The sequence below is a fragment of the Channa argus genome, chromosome 11, assembly GCF_033026475.1.
Source record: "Channa argus isolate prfri chromosome 11, Channa argus male v1.0, whole genome shotgun sequence".
NCBI lineage: Eukaryota > Metazoa > Chordata > Actinopteri > Anabantiformes > Channidae > Channa > Channa argus.
Window position 1 is genome coordinate 21,339,506 of NC_090207.1, and position 21,829 is coordinate 21,361,334.

General features: G+C 38.7%; 1 protein-coding gene across 1 annotated transcript; it reads right to left on the reverse strand.

Annotated features, from left to right (window-relative positions):
* Positions 1-1,335: 1,335 nt before the first annotated feature.
* Positions 1,336-21,461, reverse strand: piwil2 (piwi-like RNA-mediated gene silencing 2). The gene is made up of 23 exons (XM_067522097.1): positions 21,010-21,461; positions 20,798-20,903; positions 19,608-19,722; positions 16,035-16,198; positions 15,762-15,843; positions 14,041-14,151; positions 13,694-13,811; positions 13,251-13,375; positions 12,845-12,925; positions 12,638-12,751; positions 12,260-12,448; positions 11,966-12,050; positions 11,577-11,669; positions 9,204-9,344; positions 7,487-7,600; positions 7,018-7,206; positions 6,057-6,158; positions 5,810-5,926; positions 5,457-5,545; positions 5,093-5,198; positions 4,479-4,732; positions 4,211-4,318; positions 1,336-2,055 (listed from the first exon to the last, which is right to left on the reverse strand). Exons 1-23 carry the CDS (start codon positions 21,427-21,429, stop codon positions 1,899-1,901), a joined length of 3,180 nt encoding a protein of 1,059 aa, XP_067378198.1. The 5' UTR covers positions 21,430-21,461; the 3' UTR covers positions 1,336-1,898.
* Positions 21,462-21,829: the final 368 nt, after the last annotated feature.

Sequence of the window (21,829 nt, forward strand, 5' to 3'; positions counted from 1 at the left end):
CTGTGAATATATCGGTAGAAGGATGCTGAGGTTGGAGCTGCCAAGCAGGAGGTCTAGAGGAAGACCAAAGAGGAGATTTATGGATGTAGTGAGAGAGGACATGAAGTTAGTTGGTGTGAGTGAAGAGGATGCAGAGGACAGGGTTAGATGGAGGCACATGATTCACTGTGGCGACCGCTGAAAGGGAACAGCCAAAAGGAAAAGAAGAATCAATCTGATCCATTTTGGAATAAGGCTTTAACATAAAATGTGAATACTTTCTGGATGCACTGTCGTATATGTTATTTTAATTGTTATTAGTGTGATTGCTGAAAGAAACTACACATGATATTGTTATGAAACTTTGTGAACAGCTGCCCCATGATAAAATGTTTCACATTACAGTATGGGCTCTATCGCCATCGTGCGGCCACTTATATAACTCGTTTTGTGACTTCAAAAAACTTTTTTCCTGTTTTCGCGTCTATATTGTACAACGCCATTAGTATTACCAGGCGAGACACCTAGTGTCCTTTCAGGGAACTGATCGAAAAAGTCGCTATGCTGGGTGCTTTTTTTTTTGTCATCTTATCTTCAGAACTTCATTAGTGTTGAGAGGGGAAGAAGGCAACAGTTGAATCCTTATGACAGGCTGCCATCTGCTAGAGAGTTGGTGAATAGCAAATGAAAACGTCTTCATTGTTTCATGTGCTGTCACTTCTAAGTAGTTCAGGGCTTCCAATCTCACAGCATCAAACAGTGGGAACAGGATGCACCAGAGCAAAGTTTTGAGTGTCATGCAAAGGCCACGAATACACATGTAAATGTGATTTTTGATTGTTTATTTTTAATAACTGCAAACATTTAAACAAACCTTTCTTGTTATTATGGGGTATTGTTTGTAGAATTTTGAAGAAACTAATGACTTTGATAAATTTTGGAATAAGGCTGTAGCATATATCGTATGTTATTTTAATCTTTATTATTATCATCATCATGATCTCTTAGTATTCTGACTTCCTTACTTATTTGGCACCTTCCTTACATACTTCAGATACTTTGGAATAATTTCAGCTAGAAACACCATTCAAACTTCAAAATGTTCAATTTATAAAACGACAAGGGAGATCAAGGAAAAGCAAAACGTTCAGCTTATAAAAGACATTGATTGTAACCGACTTTTGGAAAAAAACGTTGTTGCGTGTACTTTGCCAACTCGAGTTCTGTCCTTCCCAACTGTGCTGCATCTATACATTTTGTGCATTGATTGTGGGGAGAACTCTGCCAAAGTCACCTAACCAATACAGGTTTCCACTGGTAATCACAAGAAACATTTTGCCTAAATAGCAGAAGGAATTCAAGTCAGACTGAAGCCTGAAAGTGAAAAGATGAGTGGGAACTGTTAAATATTTGTGTGGTCATCTCACTTGGATCAAGATCTACCTTTGCATCTTAAAGTCATAGCATTACCACAATCAGAGTCCCTGAAATGAAAATGGCACTGAAAATAATGACATTGTGATGTGTCACAAACGTTACAGTGAAAAAAGAATATACAAAGCTCTACACAGATCCATTCTAGGATTTATGTTTTTAATGTGAAGACACATAAACTGATTGACAGCACCAACTGTAAATGTCTGGAATATGTAGAATAATTAAAGTACAGGAATTGGCTACAGATATACTAAAAACTCAAAACTGTGCAAAACTTGGGTCAACACTCTTAAATTTTACAATATTGCAATCAATACAATGTATAACAGCATTAACATTTTTTTTCATGGTGTGGGAAACTTTTGTATCAAGGTTCTAATTCCAATGGGATTTCTATGTAGAGATCTCTCTTTAATGTTTTCTTTCATAGCTGACTTTGCTGTGACTGGATTCCTCTGCTTATTGTAGCCAACTTGTGCAGCTCAAAGGTAAAACAGCTTATCTGAAAGCTGGATGGCTGGTTCCGAGTGCAGGTACTGACCAGACAGGAAAGCCAGTTTGTGGGCATATTTGCATGGTGCCGGAACACGAATGGTGCCTGGCCAGTTCCAGTATAAATGGCACATCTTAAATGTTAACCTGAAGTGGGACAAAGTAATAATGCTGTGTTATGCAACTAACCATACATTTACATTAAATCCATATAAGGCAAACCCACTAAAAAAAGAAGTACATATGAAAAGCAACACTGAAACAAGATTTTTGATAACCTAATAATTAAAAATAATGATTTGCCTCTAGATCAATGCATGGAAAACCTGCAAGAGCTGGAGGTGGACTTCCCCCCACACACACACACACACACTCTTCACCATCACTGGTGAACATCCAGAGAAAGGACATTGACAGAGTGGTCTCCCACAAATACCTGGCTGTTCACCTAAACAGTAAACTACACTGGACAGATAACACAGACCATTTATGGGAAAGGACAGAGCAGACTCTCTCTGCTGACGAGACTAAGGTCTTTTGGAGAGCAAGGATCACTACTGGAGACCTTTGACTCTGTGGTGGCCTCAGTCTGCTGGTGCAGTAGCATCTCTACAGCATAAGTTGTTCAGGAAGGCCAGCTCAGTCCTGGGGAGGCCCCTGGACAAAGTACAGGAGGTGGGAGAAAGGAGGATGGTAGGCAAGCTATCATCCCAGCTGGAGAACAAATCTCAACCCATGTATGACACACTGACATCTCTGAGCAGCTCCCTCAGTGACAGACTGTTACATCCTAAGTGCCTAAAGGCGCGATATTGTAAGTCTTTTCTCCCTGCTGCTGTCAGACTTTACAACCTGAGCTGCTCCCAGTGAACCAATACTCACTATAATATACATTCCTACTACTGACTGTAACACAGTGCAGTAACATCAACCCCAGTGCAAATGTTTGTTTATTGTATACTTATTTGTACTGTATACTATTTTTTATCCCAAACAGAAATTCTTGCTGTACATTTGCACCTTTTTCTTACTGCTTTAACATTAAAATTTCTCCACAGTGGGACAATTAAATGTTTATCTTATGATTTGTCCATTGCTGTCCCTCAAACACCATTAAATTGTCTTAAAGGAACACAACTGGTGCACATTTCGCTGCTCTGCGGCCTATTTATAATTTTTATTATAATTGAGTTTAAAAATACAAAAAAATCTTTATGAAAATAGCATGGTTAAACATTGTACTTCATAATTAGCAGGATTGGTAGGAATATTATGACATATATACCATTAGCACAAACATCCCAGAGGGCTTTAACTGAGACATACAGGAGAAATTATTTGTGTGCAACACATACATCTTCCTAATATTCAATTTTTTTTTACTTGGAATTTACCAACTAAAAGGTGCTGCATGAGAAATAAAAATTTTTTTCTTGTGCACCCATGCAAAATCTCTATTACCCTCCTGCCACCATGCGTAATATATTTTTTAAGGGGGAAACACTGGGGGCTAACTAAGCCCCTAGCAGTGGATCCTTCAGTTCCCCTCAGTCAGGCTTGATATCATGCATTGGTAAAAACGGACAACTCTACATTTTTAGCTTATATCAACAGCCAGGGTGGTACTAGTTTGCTGCAGCTACACAGACTAGCCCAGAAAATATATTTGTTAAGCAGCACAAGGTTTATGTCCCTGTGTGCCACACATGCCAGGCATTTGGATTTAGGATGCAGACTTGTAGTCCAAAAGGAATTCTCTGTACCAGGAATGGAGTCTCACCCACAGGTGGTGGAACAAATTTAGCAGCCATTTGAACAGGTGTCTGTAGATCTCTTTGCCTTGCAAGAAAACACTCACTGCCCACTGTTCTTCTCCCCATAGGACATGAATGCACCTCACCTAGAACAAAGGCCTAATGTTTTATGCCCTTTGTGGGTTCTGCATGTTTATGAAGACAGGAGGGCAAGTTTACCCTACTGGATTTTTGAGGCCGCATCTTTGGCCTACATGTGCAAGGGCACTGAACCACCAGTGGGGTGGAGAATTCACTTTACTAGGAGCATGGCCACATGATGTATAAAGGGCTGTCAGTTGTGCAACAGTGAATTGAGATGCACCACACACATTTATTCCATTTTATAGGATGGATGTTATAGGACCATAGCTCAATCATGGAGTGCTGGAAGCAGATGGTTTACATGGCTTCAGGAGAACATACACAATATGGGAGTGGGCAACATCTCCCATAGTAAAATGCTGAATAAAATGGGGGAAAAAAAAAACTGGATTTAAAAAAGATACCTTTGCAAATGGTCTGGTGTGAGGTTTGCGGTGTTGTACAAACAGATGTAGTGAGTAGGAAGTCCACAGCCATGGCGAATGTGATGTGCCAGTAGATAAAAGTCCACCCTGAAATAGATTGGAGGACCTTAAAAGTTAGAAACTTTAATAGCAAGTGTAAGTAGTTGTCTTCAAAGTTCACTTATTTACTACTGTTACCATAAGTTTCTGGAATCTTTTTTGATGTAGATTTTGATGTAAAAATTATTCTAGACATGACAAAACTGACCAGTCTTTCTGAGTGAGGGTGTGGTCCAGAACTGTTCCAGGTGGAGGAGTGCCAAAGTGGTTTGAAGCCCAAGAGTAGAGGGTGGTGCTGATGCGCTTTTGAACCACAATGAAGACAAGCTTAGGCTCATAGCCAGGAAATGTCTCAAAACATTTGATCAGCTGTGGGATCTCGTACTGTTCCACCATCTTCAGCTGCCCATCTGACACACCATCACGATACACCACAATCTTCTCTGGCAAGTTATGATTCACCTGTTCAGAAGAACATCCACAAGTGTTATGTCATAGGAGTCATTAAACTAGGTTACTGCATGTGAGCAGTGCCAGTCCCAAGCCCGGTAGAAATTGGGAAGGGTTGCGACAGGAAGGACATCTAGTGTAAAAACTCCCAATCATCATGCGGGCAAATGATCGCAGTGGTGACCCTGAACTTACAGGACAGACAGAAAAGACAAAAAAATAAAATAAATTGCATTTATACCTGACACAATATTCTTTTTAAATATGCCTTATTTTGATTACAGACCGTAGAGGAACAGATATGACCTGTGAGCTTTGGCCTGAAGAGTTACGTGACGTGAAACATATTAAATTTTTCTTGGTGCCATTTACCTCAAAGTACTTCTGCAATGCAGCCAGTAAGCAAACTCTGAAGCCATGGATCAGTTCCTCAGTGGGTGTCTGGAAAGTTACTCGAGAGTACCAACGTGTCAGTGAGCTAGAATACGGAGGAGGAAAATGCATTTTTATATAGTTTCTACCACAGATTTCACGACCAATCAGCAGGCAGAATGTTTGTTTGAAAGATATTCTGGTAGATTGTTTGTAGCCACAATCCTAAAAACCTTGACAAAGCTTTGTGTATATAACCATTATCGGAATAAAGATGAACTTAAATGAACCGTAACACTACTTTGTTATCTATGTAATATTCAACAATCAAACCTGGGCGGAAAATAAAAATAAATAAGATTACCTGTTAACACTTGCAACAAAGCCCATGACTGACTGATGAGACTTGCTGGTATCATGATGGACATCCACACCCACTACCATCAGGTGTTTCTATTCAAGTGAGACATGAGATCCATTCTTTTTTCCCCCACTAGTAATAATATGATAACATTATTTTCACTAAACCATAACACGTAATATGCACCATTAGTGATTTGTTTCAAATCCTTTCTTCAGATATACAAATTTTCACAACCAATGTTTAACAGTACCAAATTGTTAGTAGAAGTAGGATCTTTTCGGTCAACAGTTGGACTTCAGTAGATCAAGCTGGTGGTTTTTACTGTTTCCCTGCTCTTAAGACACCACACTCACCAGAGGGACACTGACAGTCCACAGCTCTCCTCCTAACTTGCTATTAATTTGCAGGAGTATCTTTTGGGCAACACTCTTTAACTTCTGTTGCTGGGAAATTGTCCGGACATTTATTGCCTGATGACAAATAAGTAAAAATAAACAAATTTTTAAATAAAAAGGCAAACAATGAATGAATGAATGAATAAAATATGCACTATTCTGTTTTAGGACAGTCATGTACAGACACATTCCAAACACCACAAACCTGGGATGGAATGGGACAATCAACACTGCACAACTTCTTGATGGCACTGTACAGATCGTCTCTGTTGCCCACCATGATGCACACTACAAGCTGCATATTTGGCTGCAAATGGATAGAAGAAAAAAAAAAAAAAAAAAAAACCTTACAAAAAGGATAGATTTGACTGCATCATTGGTTTAGTGATACTCAGCATTTCTACACCGAAGAGTTGTGTGGCTGTCCAGATGTCTTTAATGTGTGATAATCAAAACAAATGTTAAAGTTGGGGCAACTTTAAATAATGCATGTTAAGATATATACAGAAAGCTATAACATTAACCACGACACAGCTACTGTAATAGCCAATTTATGAAAAAAGTTCAGGGAGCTTCTTTTAACCGCAGTAGTTTGGTTTTTTAGAGGTAGGAGCTTTAAAGACCGTTTGCCAATGCACCTATTAGTTCTGTTTAAACCGGATATTGTTAAATGATTGGCAAAATGAAGAATAATTTTTCACTTACCTGAATGGCTGCTTGCATAATGCATTCTACTTGCCTGAGCAGAGATTTTACTAAACAAGTAGGCTTTAAACCTACAGTCATTTCTTTACACTGCATCTACATAACACGACCTTTCAATTTCTTAGAACACCTAGTTTGGTAAGGCTACAATACATTAGCTTTGTGAAAGCGAGCATAAGGCCAGGCCATCTTCGAAGCTGTGAACACAACTTAACTTAATGTATAGCAGATTTAGAGACATCTTTATCAAAAGGGCTGAGACTATATTTAAAATATACACATGCATTGGGGCCTTGTGCATTAAATAACTATTAAAATGCTGCCCTTCATCCTCATTATTTATTAACATAATTAGTATATTTATATTATCTATATAAATGTCCGTAAATATCACCCTCTAATTATCAAATAAATTTAGATTTAGGATGCAGACTTTTTTCCAAAAGGAATTAATGTCATACCTCACTAGTGAGCTGAGAGTGGATGCTCTTGACATAAGTCTCAGTACGATCATCTTTCAGCTTCACACGAATGGGTGGTGCCAGTTGTACCCCAATTGGGCCAGCTACCTTCATGAAGGTGGAAACCAGCTCTTCAGCCTGATCAGCACAGCGGCAAGGGTAGAAGATGGCCCAAATGGACAATGGGATCTAAGATTAGGATGGGCAAGTTGGTGAGGAAACAAAGTAATACATTCTCCCTTCCCGAGGAAAAAAACTACGTGTTTATGAAATGACTCAAGGACAGGAGTTAACTGTGGCTACCATCAGTGTGAATTAAGTCTACATGGACCAATAGTACATCAACTGTGGGAAAAACACGTGAGAGGCTGGAATATGATGCTGCGCCGCTTCCCAAACCTTCCAAACTAAAACCTTGTGTTGTTACATTTCGCTAAATCGTATTCAGCATTAATAAACAAACTCTCACAGAGCTGATTGAAGCATCCCGGACAATCTCCCTGGACCAGGATACGTCAGCACTGGTGGCAAAGGATGAAGACTGCAGACAGATAGTTTCAATGGGCAGAGCTCTTCCTTTAACCTTAAACAGACAATCAAATGCACAGTATGGTGTCAAATTACAGGAATATGCAATAAGAAATAATGGCAATGGAAATAAAGCTGCCCTGAATACTATAAAAAGAAAGAAGGCTTTCACTTTTACATTTTATGCTCAGCCCGATAATACAGTTGTTCATTTTTTCCCCCTCATTAAGCTACACTTAGTGCCCCACAATATCTGTTAGAAATGTCTGTTAATGTATTAAAAATATAAAAAAAATGAAATATCACAGTTTTCATACATATTCATGAGTATGGCAGAAGTATTCAGAGCCTTTGCAATAGAACTTGAAATTTAGGTCAGGTGCCTTTAATTTCTTTTCATCTATGCTGGTTCTACACCTTGATTTGAGTCATCTGTGATACAAGGCCTCACAGCTGCATTCTGTATCAGAACAAAAGCCAGAACAAACTGCCTGCAGAGCTCAGAAAAAGCCATTCACTGATTCGGGCTTCATGGCACAGTGGCTATATGGAAGTCTCTGCTCAAAGCAAAACTCGTAAAGACCTGCTTTGAGTTTGCAAAAAAGCACCTTAAGGACTTTCACACTGTCAGGAATAAGATACTCTGGTCTGACCATGATTGAGTACCCAAGTACTACACCTGAACCGAAACCTATACTTTTTCATGTTGTTACTAAATAAAATATGACGGGAGCTTAAAAAGACAATGCAATTTACAGTAGTCGGCACAACACAGATTGATTTTACACATCTCTACATGTACAAAGAGTCTGGTTACCTTTAAACCTGTCTGCTAATATCTATAAGCTTAAAGCAGGGACTTTAAAGAAACAAGGAGTCCAGCTCCTGGTTGCACAATTACATTCGGACCACAGCTCAGACCAGCTGCTTTTATCATGTTCCTCAGGGTACAAGGTCAGAAATTGAGGCTCCTCTTATATACAAAGGCTACAGCTCATAATTGACCATTACTGCCTGCACTACATGCAGTTCTTTCTCAAATACAACTCCACTCACACTCCCCCTTATTCTCATGGTTTCACGTCATCTGTCAGTTCTTTGAAGCTTACATGGAGGTTAACGTTCGCCTTTATAAAGTTGTACTACCCTTCTATCTAATTAACACCTAATACCTGCTGCAATGGTCACTTGTTCAAACCATCTGGTCCTCTCACCTCCTAACATGTGTTGCACAATAATTTACTTAAGTCTCACAGATATAAAAGTTATATTTCCTGAAGAATCCTGGGTTTGTCTCTGACGTAGCATCATAGTTGAATTTAGAAACGTCTCAATGCTGATAGCAGTATTGGGTCCGATCCTGCCCTTGTGTATTTGGACTACTCATGCTTGTAAAATTTCTCAGACGTGATACCCATTACCTGTTGGTTAAGCAGGTAGGCAGAGAAGGAAAAGCCTGTTGTGTGGGGGCATATTAAGGTAACTGACAATGACAAAAGTAAAGCCAAATGGAAGTTCTGCTCAGCATTTCCATGTTCCTCAAGAATGTTTCACGTCTAATATTTTCGACAGACAGTAACTATCACTGTTTGCATTTATTAAAAATAAGGTGAAATAAAAACGTTGAATTTAGGAATACGTTTACAGCAGGGCCTCACCACCAAGATATCTGGGCCGATCTCCAGTCCCCATCGGCTGAACTCCATTTGACTCTCTGGGTTAGTGCTGATGTTCTTCAAAAGCTGCTTTATTGAGTGGGTGTGCTGCTCACTGCTCACATTGATGTGCATAGTCAGGTCCTACAGTATGTGGAAAAAAAATAAACATTTTGAAGTGTGCATTTGTAACAATTTACATGAATTTACCTTCTGGTGCTCTGGGTGGACATGACATTTCTTACTTTCTGTTGGGGCTTAATCCGTGAATGTTTTCTCAAATAGACCAAATCTTTCTCCAGAGTTCTTCAACTTTGTGTCTTATTTCTTCAAGTCATTCTAACTGAACTTGTAGTGTGTGCTGTAGCAATATTGCCATCTTACAGATTCACCACAGTGACATCTGGGAGAAAATCAATATCCTGTGGCCACGACTTAAATTATCTCATTCCCATATCTTATGTTCTATTTGAAACAGGATGCTTGTGGTTTTGGTGCGTTAATGTTGGAAGCCTAGCTTCTGGAGATGCCTTTTTAAAAAACCTATAGCTAATAGGCTGTGTGTGTTTTAATTGATGGATTTGAACTTGGATCAGTAATTTTCAACAAGCGTTTTGAGTGGAGCAGAGCCTGCTCAACACAGCAGCCTCTCACCCATCAGCTATTCGTGTTTTTCATGACCATTGTAAAACTTAAAGTAACATTTTGTCATATTAATCAACTTGACATGATGGAATACATCTATAAATTGCTTATTAATATCATCCCTAGCTTGTCATAATTTTGCTGTAGATGATCCCATCTGTGTGCAAAAGATAGATTAACAGTCTACCAGACAGACATTTTGCATATCTACAATGTCCACATGCTTAAAATGCAATTTGGATGCAAATATCAATTCGGCTGTGTGAAGACCACAGATATTACCTACAGTTAAAGGAAAAGAGCTATAGTCTACTGTATATCCGTTTAGGCAGGGTAAGACAATTTCTGAAAGCTGTAATGTTCAAGACAGTGGAATATGACTAAGAGGGAGTTTTCGCCAACAGGGAAGATATTATAGATACACCTTAGGGCTACACAATAAATTGCTCCCATGCTCTCCCTGTGTGATGTCCTGTTGTATTCAGACAGAGAGCTTGGAATTCCAACTTTAAACTAACTTCACTTAAGTAGAATATAAAGTCCATCTTTACCGATCTTATTCAAACATGCACCCCAAGCCCCTTTAAATCAAATCAGGTTTTATTTACTCTGGTGCTTTTATATTCAGTTGTACAAACAGCATGATACAGACTTGTAAACTCAGTTTGTTGGGAGTCTGTCACAGGACAATTCTGTTGCGTAAATGGTCTGCACTTCAATAGTGCTTTTCTCCCTATTGACACAAAGCGCTTTACACTACTTCTTATTCACCCATTTGCACTCACAATCACACACACTCCGACACCAATGGGGGAGCTGCTATGCAGGTGGCCAACGCTCACTGGGAGCAACTAGCTGGGGTTCAGTGTCTTACTCAACGACACTTTGACTGGAGGAGCTGGGGATTGAACCAACACCTGAGAGATTGGTGGATAGGCTCTACCTTTCTGCGCCACAGTCGACCCAGTGTGTGTGGCTGCTGAGAGCTGTAAGTTTCTTATGAAGAAATGCTCATCTTCAAGACAACTTAAATATGTTCTTGAGGCTTGCTATCAAGCAATGTCTGTTAAATTGTTCTTCTTAAATTTACACAGATAAACCAAAATTTTAAACCCAGCAGGTCAGCATGAATGAATAGTAATGCTGGCCATGATCAACATGTCTAAGGACACAGTGTACCACAGGTTGCTGTGTGTGGCTTTGAGTGGCTGCAGGCTGGTGCCCTTGCTGACTACTGCCCACTACAGCATTAAAACCACCGGGCTGTATTAATGTTTGGGGATGTCTGGTTTATGGTACAGTATATGCCAATAACCCAGCCCTTGATAGGCCATTTACAAAGAACAAAATTATAACCCCGTGGCTGATTTCTCTTTAAGTTGAAGTATCTGGTTAAAAATTTCTCCCCTTTAAAGTTGTTGAAACACTGTACATAATCAAGACTCTATTTAGACAAAGCACCTCTTATCCTTTAACTGACATTCTTCAACATATAATTTTAGCCTCTTTTACATATGAACTCCAGACAATATCTGGAGAAATAAGCCCCGGAGCTGCGTTTCTCACATGTAATATAAAGTGGGACATTGTTTGAGTCCCACAGGAGAAATTAAATCTGTTGTGTGCCCGTGCTCCAGGCACAGGCTCATGCATATAATACAGACTTTGTACTTGTGGGCTCACAGGATAAGCTAACAAGACAACAATATGGTGCTGAGACATGAAACCCACCTTCATAGCTCTGAAGTCCTTCCTCATTTTCTCAGGGATTCCAGTCATGAAGGAAAGCTCTGGAACCAAAAGGATCTCTCCAGTAATGATTTGCTGCAATAAATCAATATTATAAAATTATCTACACAGTAAATTATCTACTGCTCTAATGTGAGAGAAAAATGGTAGAGATGACATTCAGTTGTTGTAAAGCCATTTTTATTTAATGGCATGTCAAACTTGAGATGACTGCAAGACCCACTGTAGGCACAAGGTGGCATTCTGATGCAAGAATTCAAGTCATGTCAGACAAGTGTCCCCCTTTTATAGTGCTTTATTCTAAACCCATCTAAAAACATTAAACATTTTTTATTATGTTAAAACTGCAGGATGCAGAAAAGAGTTTTTACCTTCCCTCCTGGTTTGGATCTCTCCTTTGGCCGATGTCTAAGCAGGGGTTGGTCGATCTCTTTGATGGTAATGCCATAATGTTTGCTGGTAAAAAGAATTAAAGTCCATGCAATAAAAATAAATGTGTATGTTAATTCAAAAAAAAGAAAAGAAAACTACACAAATAGCTACATATAATTAATGTTTTAACTGCTGTTCTGATTAAAATAAACTTGTATCATTTCAATGCACGAGAACAAAAACATCTGCTAGACTTTTCTACTCAGTTATGACGAATTATTAGGTAGTCCCACCTGTAATATTCCACAAAGGTGGTTTGAGTGCCATTCATTAAAGTGAAGGTGTCTTTGGGTGACTTGTCCCACTCAATGGCATCAATGCGGTAGGTGCGGTTGTTGTAACGGGTGATGACAATGCTGCCAATCAGTTCTTTGGTGCACTCATCTTGGAAATTCTCTTTGCTCTGTTGGTACAGTGTGTTCCTAGCAAACAGCAGGGGTTAAAGGACAGCGTTTCCTTTTTTTGACAGAAAAGAAACTGTTGTGTTTTGGCATATTCTATTTAAGCAGAAAATACCTTTTTTCCTTTTTTTTTTTTTTTTTTTTTTTTTTTTTTTTTTTAATAGATTGAAGTTGCTTATGTTTATATGCTGCTGTTGAGTGTGTACTCACATGACATCCAGCACAGACTCATTCCGTAAGACTTTGTGAGACACATCCACACAAAGGTATAGGCCCCCATCGGTGCGCTTGATACTGGTTGAATACCCCGGCCATACTTGAAGCCTACAAGAACAAACCGGACAATAAATAGGCCACGGTTATCAGGATACTAGCCAGTGTCTGCTCCTTGACGTTCAAGTGTAACGTCGTACTAACCGATGTTTTTCAAGTATTATCGCGCTCTCTGCATCATAATGATTTCGCCCTACCAGCTTCAGTCCAATGATTTTCATTACCCTTTAACAAAAGAACAATGAGTCACGTTATTTCGTTTAAACATTCTCAAAGTGTTAAAAAGTTCAATTTTCTAAAGTAGTCTGGCTTTGTGTGAAAAGCCATTTAACACTTACAGATACAACTAAAAACACAAATTATAGCAGTAAGATAATAATTTGTTTTTTCTTAAAGTAGGGATATTCAATAAAAATACTAAACAAAATTAAACATGACATGATCATGTGACTGAGTGGATGAGAGACAGATTCTTTTGTCAGTGTTGCAAAATGTGTGTAGTTTTATTATTTACCATAAGTCTAAAGAGTGTGTCTCAATTTCAAAATACCTCCTGAGCACTACATTGTAGAACGGCAGGCACAGATCAGAGTTGGGTGGTAAAATCTTCGTCATCTGGATTTTGATTTGTATTTCCTCATTATCATTTCGTCTCAAAGCCTTGAGAACAACAACCTGCATTCCATTAAAATATTATGCAAACATATACAACTTTAAATCAACCAACAGTAACAACGGCCTTTAAATAATTTGAAATTGTATGAATTATATGAAATTTAATAGAAAGGTTGGTTTGAGTAAAAAATTCTGACCCTTTGGATTTGATATTCATGGTTGTAATAAGATAAACTGGCACAAGGGAAGAGGAAGAAAAGTAGCACTTTAGACAAGTGTTTTCATCCGCCACTGGTGGAAACATGGCAGGTGGTCCTTATAAGTAAACTATGAATTTTGTGAACCTCTGCTCCCGTAAAATCGGACTGTGATACCTACGTCATTCAGTTGAACTGGCAGGTAGAGTATGGAGCCATCAAAAGCCACTACTTCCCCTGTGGTTGAGCGGTGATCTTTCATCATCCCGAAACGCATCGCCATTGATTCAATGTTTGGACTGAAAGATAATATAAAATATATTTAGCTTCCTTGGACTGACAGTGTTGAGCAAACCACCTATTGGTTAAAATTGCTTAGTAGCTGGATTTGATCAACACTAGTGCTTCAGTGTAATTATAGCTTTCACCTCCCCATGTCGATTTCATATTTATACTGTGCTTTAAAAAAAAATTCACTATCAACATCATGAATGGCTGCTGAAAACAGTTAAATTATACAAAACTTACGTAAATGTAACATGGTACTGATAAACAACTTCATTCCTGCAGTGGATCGGGATGTGGTTTGAGGCAATATTTATAAAAGATCCCTTGGTTCCAGCTTTATTAGGTGGCTCACTGAGCAGAAGAGAATACACAGAAAAAGTTATAACTCCAGTACGACACACAACCACAGTCACCTTTACAAAGTGAGTTGTAGTGTTTATGTCAAGCCAAAGTGCAACAGTCTTCCTGATACAACATGCAGACCTCTAGTACTGATCAGGGTTAACTGATAAAAGGTAAAGATCGGGATTACAAGCCATTCCACACCATTCCATGGTGTTTATGTCTCTTTCTTCCTGCCACTCTACTGCTGTTTCAGCTTTTTGGGGCCTGATAGATAGTTCAGCAATGATAGAAGTGCTACACTCTCTGTTCTTCCTTAGAAGAGAGTTATCAAGAATGGGAAAGTAGGCTGTCGAAATGACCGCTGGCAGCAAGGATCTCAGAGTCGGGTCAAATTTATAGACTTAGCTTAGGTAAAGCTATAAACTGAAACTAAATGCATGTTCAGGTCACACCTGCAGTTTTAGAGGTGACATGTAAACCATCATCAATTCAGGAGACAAAAGACAAATTTTATTAAATAGCCTCTAAAATTAGACTACAGGGAAAATAACTGCATAACCAATTTGTTTTATAAATCAATTATAATTGCACGGAGAAGTCACTATGGTTGGTAGTGAAATGAAAGTGGCTGCAGCAGCGCTACAGAAAGCAAAACCTCGCACAGTAATTAGGTGCACTATACCAACAAACCTTAGTTGGCAAATCCAACATTTAACAATGCAACATTTACAAACGCTGTGCTGTAGAAACCAGAATTTCCACCCTCAAGCATTTGTTTAGTTTGTCCAACAAACACATCAACAATGATAACATGGATGATCACAACTAGAGGAGAAAGGAAAAGACGAAAACAATGAACAATGGTATAAAGCAGAGTAAATGCTGGTTATGGCTCAGTGGTGAAAATGTCAAAGTGTCTCGTGGTACAAAGTCTGAGTCGAACTTGAATACCACAATTGAAAGGGTCTTTTGGATGCATAAACAGCTGGTGAAGTTCTCCTTTCTCCACCAACATCACAAAGTCACTTCCTTGTCCCCAGTCCTGAAACAGTCTTTGGATGCATAAACACCTTTTGGAAAAACACTAAATTTACATCTGGTACATCACACTGCTACTGTTATAACACTATGTTTATGTTGATATTGTCGGACGATTAGGCAGACATAAGACTTCCTATTGATTCTGTCTCTAACATTATGGGTTATGGGATTGCATTACTTTTTCATACATGAACCTGTTTCCTAAAAGTTTCCTAAGCAACCCCACAGACATGTAGCTTGCAGTGCTATAATACCAGACCTTCAAGTTCAACTCAGACTACCAGATGTAAAATGTTTAATTTAATTTAAGGAGCATGGTTAAAAGGTTAAACCACAAGCATACCGCAGTGTAAAAGTGATACTAAAGAAGGACAACTCATAATATGCAAACTAAGCTATTCGTTTGACTGACCGTTCTACCATGAAAGCAGTCAGTGAGAGAGAGCTTTGTTGATGCCTGTTTAAACAGGTTCCAGTAAGGCTAAACAACCACAAGAGTAACACACCTATTGGCAGCTGGAGTTCAGAGTGAGGAGCTAGGACAGGAGGTAATGGAAAGAAGAACATCTACTTACTGGACTTCCTCCATTTTCAACTCTGTCTTTCCTGGTGCAATAGCAGAAAGCTCCATGACATCTTTCGTAGTGAGCACAGTTCCTTCACATTAATTGCATTTGATTAGATACATACTAGGGCTGAACAATATAGGATAATTATTAAATTGCTAACTTTCATGACGCTTGATTATCGATTTTAACTTCACTTAAAAAAAAAAGAAAGAAAGAAAAAAAAAAGACAGTTTTTCTTAAATTGCAGAAAGAATAAGACTTTTTTTCAAGTTTCCTTACTTGTGGGGGAAGGCTGAGTGTGCAGGGTTGGTTGTGGATCAGAAACAGATATGTCTCGTGGAGAAGATGGAAGTAGTGGACGTCCTCCTCCTACTACAAGCTGTGGCATTGCTGCTCTTCCAAGTCCCACCATCATGTGAAGGGGCAAACTTCGGCCATGGAAACTGTAAGAGGTCAAATTCCACAGCCAAGGTTGTAAATCTGATTTTTCAATTGTGGCTATGGTTATTACAATTTATTTAAAGATTGCTCAAGGTCACAAAGAGCAAAAAACGCTAATCAATAATAGGTGGTATGAAGAGAGCACAGAGAAAGTTAAAAGCTTCAGTCAGAACTCATGAAAGGATAAGCAGTTTGAAATAAGTCCCAAGGTACAATTTAGAGAAAGAATCTATGATACAAATGTTTTCTGGAAGCAAATTCCAAAGACAAAGATCAGTGCAGCTAAAAGCTCTAGACCCCACTGGAAGAACAGAGTATGAGAAGGCATGTAGAGCTGTTAAAGATATCAAGGCAGCTCAAAGTTTAGACAAGTTCGACATTTTTAAGACCAAGTTTTTTAAGACCACTTAGAATGCAACACCATCCATCCAACAGTGAAGCTGTTACAAGAAAACCATGATTCAACATTTTTTCTTAAAGAGGTATAGTTGATGTTTGTGCTATAGACACTCTGCATGTACCTATGTGTACTGTGTTCAAATCTTTGGAGGGTAAAGCATCACTACAGGCAGTGCTACTGTGCCAGTAAACAAAGAAAATTCCGGAGGAACAGACCAATATTAATAGAAACAACATATTAATGGGAACCGTTTTTAAACACTTGTCTCATTTAAGCAGTGGGTGCTGTGAAATACCAACTAAACAAAATACAAAAAGAACTTAATGCAAGAACACGTGTGATTTATCATTGCCCCCAACTTATTCACTCATTCAGCATCAAATACTATGTGAGCAGGAAATTCATGTGTGTTCTGATAAAACAAGTGTGGTGGTAAGTAGGAACTTTGACTTGAAATTTATGCAAAAGAAAAAACAAACAAACCAAAATAAAGCAGCATGTCTAAGATGTAAAGGTGAGGACAACACAGTCTGTGTAGAGTCCACAGAGATAAATTAAGGTAAAATAATTCAATCAACATACAGTATCAGAGGCAGGCTCTTCAGCAGAAAATCTTGTGCAGTAATTTCTGACTTCTATAACCAAAGAAATAAATGCCAAATTGACTGATATCTATAAATGATTATTTATTGATGTAATAAATACAGGTAAAGAATTAACATGGTTTGAATACTGGTGTTCAACACAGGAAATATAATAAACTGTTATACGTGACGGTGAAAGAAAGGCTGAAAGGTTAAATTTAAATCATATTTATAAGCATTTCAGAGCATCAGCCTTTCTTAGAACTTAACATGGAACTTAGTTTTCCTGACTAGAGAGGAGCTGATCAGATCTCTGAAGGTTTTCAGGACCAAAAGGGAGAGTCCATCCTTGCAGTATACTGTAAGAGCTTCTCTTACTTAGCAAAAGATAAACTTGGCTTTAAGAAAACTATAACAAAGAATGACTCACTGTACTCAAAGGTTACCAAAAAAACAAAGGGAAAATAATTAGACAGATGATGAGTTGAGTTATTGTCCAGCCTCAATTGAAGTCATCTTTGCGATTTACGCTGACCAGAATTTCATCAAACACGATTAAATTACTTATGGGAACTTGATATTCAGATTTCAAGTAACCTATGACATTGGTCCATACAGATACTGGACTTTAACCAAATTAAAGTCAAGTCGAAACTGGGTGGAGTCATAAGCCTGTTTAAGACATTTACTCTGGACATTATGGCCTTTCAGACACGGAACTCACAGCGGGAGATCACCCGAGTGAGAAGTGTCCTCAGGTGTGAAAATCCGCTTTAATTCCGTGCGCAATCAGCGCCCACAGGAGGCTCAACATGTTCTAAAATGTTCAAATTGGGCAACAGTGTTTTATTTACAGCACATCGGAGCGGCCTGATCAATGTGATTTGTTTTTCTGAAAAAGACCAGTTACAGTCTTTTACTCATCAAACAAAACCAACTGCTCAGTGTTCAATTTCTATTTTAGAAGTTACCACTGGTGATTTTCCTGTGTACAAACAGGAGAACAGACTGATCATCTCCTCAGCCCTGAACAGGAGCTGCTGTAACAAACATGTGAGGTGAACGAGGTTTCTACTCTCAACTGATCCCAGTTAACACAATGCTTATTGTCTCAAGCTAGCAGAAAGTAAGTAAATCTGCATTTAGTCCAAATTTTAAATAGGTTTTCACTCTTAGTAAGCCTCTCTGTATAGTCGCGGGTTTGGGACACAACAACGAGGCAGCACAGAGAATTTGATTGCGCTGCAAAACAACAATAGTAGAATCGGGCAATTGTCTGCAATGGTTTGGGGGTTTTCAGATTTGGTTTCATCATTAGATTAGTCTGAAATAAACTGTTCTAAACAACACTGAACTATATGTTGCACACAGTAGCCTATGAGGAGATGATGATGAAAATACCTTGATACCACACACAAAAAAAAATAAATAAAAAAATAAAAAACCTGAAACTTTCAAGGGATACATCTGTAAGGATCAGCCATTGACAAACCCCCCATCAGTTGATAGTCTGTAGTCCCCAAAGCTCTCAAAACAGAGTGATACCTCATCACTTGAAAGAACATTCATAATTGTGAACTGTGTTCAGGTATTTGTGTTACCCTACCAGGAGATTCTGTTTTCCTGTTCTCATCTCGGCCATAGAATGCAGCTACACAATAGAGACACAAACGCCACAATTTTTAGATTTGATAATTTCATTAAATGCGCTCTTCTTCAATAAAATGCAGTCCGTTAAGAAACATTTTGAATATATACATTCATAGTTGAGTCACTTGCACCCGAATAGTTTTTCAGACTTGCACAATTTAAGTTTCAGTCGAGTTGCTAAACTCTCACACCATAGAGCCCTCATAAAGTAACTACTACTTTATGTAAATTCAGATTAAATTTCAGCCAGTTTACAGAGCAATTAGTGAGTGATTAGAAAGATGGAAAAAATATGATAAATGGGAAGACAGATTAAAAACAAGAGTTCCAAGTACAGACTTTTAGGACACTACTAATGTCCTCCACCACAAGATAAGTGTGAGAACACTGGGTGTGATCAGTGAGATATAATCTGGACCCAGTTAGAGGGATGCCAATATGCTGGTTTTTGTTTCAAACAAGGATAGTTCTAAGATGATGATTATTATGACATGGGGCAATCGTTTTTAATCCAGGCTGAATGTCTTCTAAGACAGACTATGTTTATAATTTACTATAAATATTTATGTGGTTTCAAAAAATAAGTAGAAAAAGTAAAATTCAAGTATTAATTATACTGTTTAAAAGAGATTTTAAAGGTTGCTTGCATATTAATGGAAGTTTTTATACAATTTAAACATATTTAGGTCACACTGGTTTATAGACAATTAAGTTCAGGTAAAAAAAATGTGTAACTTTTGAGCAATACACAGATCATTTCACTTCATTGCCTCTTACCTGCTGCCTCTACCGAACAGGTTCTCGGGTTGGCTGATGCTCTCTGGACTGCTCATAACGCCTACTGGGGCACCTTGCACCTTCATCTCTCCCACATTTTCAGATGCCCCTCTTCCTGCAGCAATATCAAAAAAATAATAAAACTTCTTCTGGTTCTTCTATACATACATAGTGCAACCATTCGGAAGGCTGCAGTCTGATATTCTTGAACTGTGTTGTGTTATATAAACAGATTATGTTCTCCGCAGAGCTGCAGGACTGCATAAACACTACAAATTTTAGATTCAATTATCTCTCTTAAGAAGGACACTGAAGCCCAAGTTCAGGGTAAGAGCAGTTGCATAACGGAGGTACTCAGAGAAATCAGCTTTCTTAAGTAACTGTGTTAACATGTGCTTGAGAAACCTTTTTACGGGAAATCCACGTATACATGCAGCACATGAGTATTCTGATTTCTCTTGCACCCATTACTTCTTTTAGAAGCCTGGCACACAAATTTTAACTGTATAGACAGAAAGTATTGCCATCTGACTACTCGCTCTCTCTCTCTGGGTGTGTTCGTGTTGCAACAGAGTGACAGCACAGGGGGAGAACAAAGGAAAGACACAGCTTATCCAATCCAATCTGAATTTTAAAAATCTATCAGACACTTTGTGTTAATTACATTTTCTGTCGGACCTCAGGCAGACTGTTTTTAAAATGAGGCGGCATCAATAACCTCTTAACAATCTCTTCTTTCATTCATTCTGTTACTGTGCTGGGTGCAGCTTACTGTCTGCAGCATTTAGTTAAGCACATGCGCAGTCAGAGAAAGCTGATAAGAAACCTGGTTATGCATATTTCATTCTCCAAATGAAATTTACCTGGGGAAACCAGGTTTCCTTAATCACCTACCCCGAATTTGGAAACCAGCTTTCCTGTTTACATGACACTTAAGAAACCAGCTTTCCAGAGAAAGCAGAGCGTAACCTGGTTACTTAAGGCCATGTAAACATTATAGTGATTGTGGGTTTGAATGAGTAAATGAGAAGCAGCGTAAAGTACTCTGGACACTGATAAGGTAGAAAAATGTGGTATAAATGCAGATCATGACCATAATTCTAATATTTAAATGTAACTCCACAAAGAGCCCTCAATAACCCTGCCCTGTTGAATATTTTTCCATAAAATTCAGCTTTTATTGTACAGACCTACTGGTTGTGTTCCTCTTCCCCATGAGGTCACGGAGGGATCAATACCCATTCCTCTAAACATTGAGACCAATGTTGATCCTTGACCACGGACAGGGACGTCAACCTGTATACAAACAAAAGCCTTAAAAACTGTTAATGCAGGTCAATCATAATAAGAAAGTTAGAAAAAGCAAATCGTACATGTGTACAGACAGAATTCTGGTTCGAACCTCTTTTGTTCTCAAAGACAGAGTCTCTTGTGTTTGGTCCCATGCCAAAGTTTCACATGGACGAGTCTTTCCAGGCTGTAGCTCAAGAGTAGGCAAGACTGCACCTCTCGACACCCCTACTTTTTCTTCAGGTGCGAGGAAAAGCAGCCCTCTAGCTCGGCCAACTGCTCCAACATCAGGCTGCACCAGCAGCCCTCTGGCTCGACCAACCCCAGGTTGAGTGATAGGCAGAGTGGCTCCTGGTCTTTGTGGAGAATCGCCAGGTGTGAGAAAACCTCTGGCTCGTCCTACCCCAGGCCCTTCTGTAGCGAGTGGTAACCCTCTATGTCCTACAGCCAGCTTTTCAGATGGCTGCTGTCTGCGTCCCAGCCAAGGAAAACCCGTCACACCACTTCGGTCAGGAGGTTGGTTAGGATCCATTCAGATAGCTTCTGGTATCAGCAGCTGACAGAACAATGGCTAAACAGTAGGGAAAAAAACCTTAGAATAAATATATCTCTCAGCAACACATTTCATTACCTGTACAGTACAAAAAGATTAGAGAAAGGTCTGTTAGGTAGCATGAATTGTAGTTACCCACATAGAGTACAAAGACTACATTTGTATTTCTAGGCGTGGCCAAACTTGCCTAACTAAATTGAAAAATCTTAAGCAAAAACTTCAATAATTATCAATAACAGAAACAACAGATAACCCATCAAAATGTAAGAACAACATTTCAAAAAAGCCATGTACACCTGCTTTCAACTACAAAATACTTGTTTTCTACAATAACGGTAGATACAATTACGTAAAAAAAAAATAAAACTGCTGTAGAAAA

Coding starts and splice junctions, on each gene's coding strand:
- piwil2 (XM_067522097.1), bottom strand. CDS start 21,429: ATGGATCCTAACCAACCTCCTGACCGAAGTGGTGTGACGGGTTTTCCT. Junction 20,904..21,009: donor TGTCTTTGAGAACAAAAGAG/GTTCGAACCAGA, acceptor GTTTGTATACAG/GTTGACGTCCCTGTCCGTGG. Junction 5,199..5,456: donor TTTGTTGCAAGTGTTAACAG/GTAATCTTATTT, acceptor TCCGTATTCTAG/CTCACTGACACGTTGGTACT.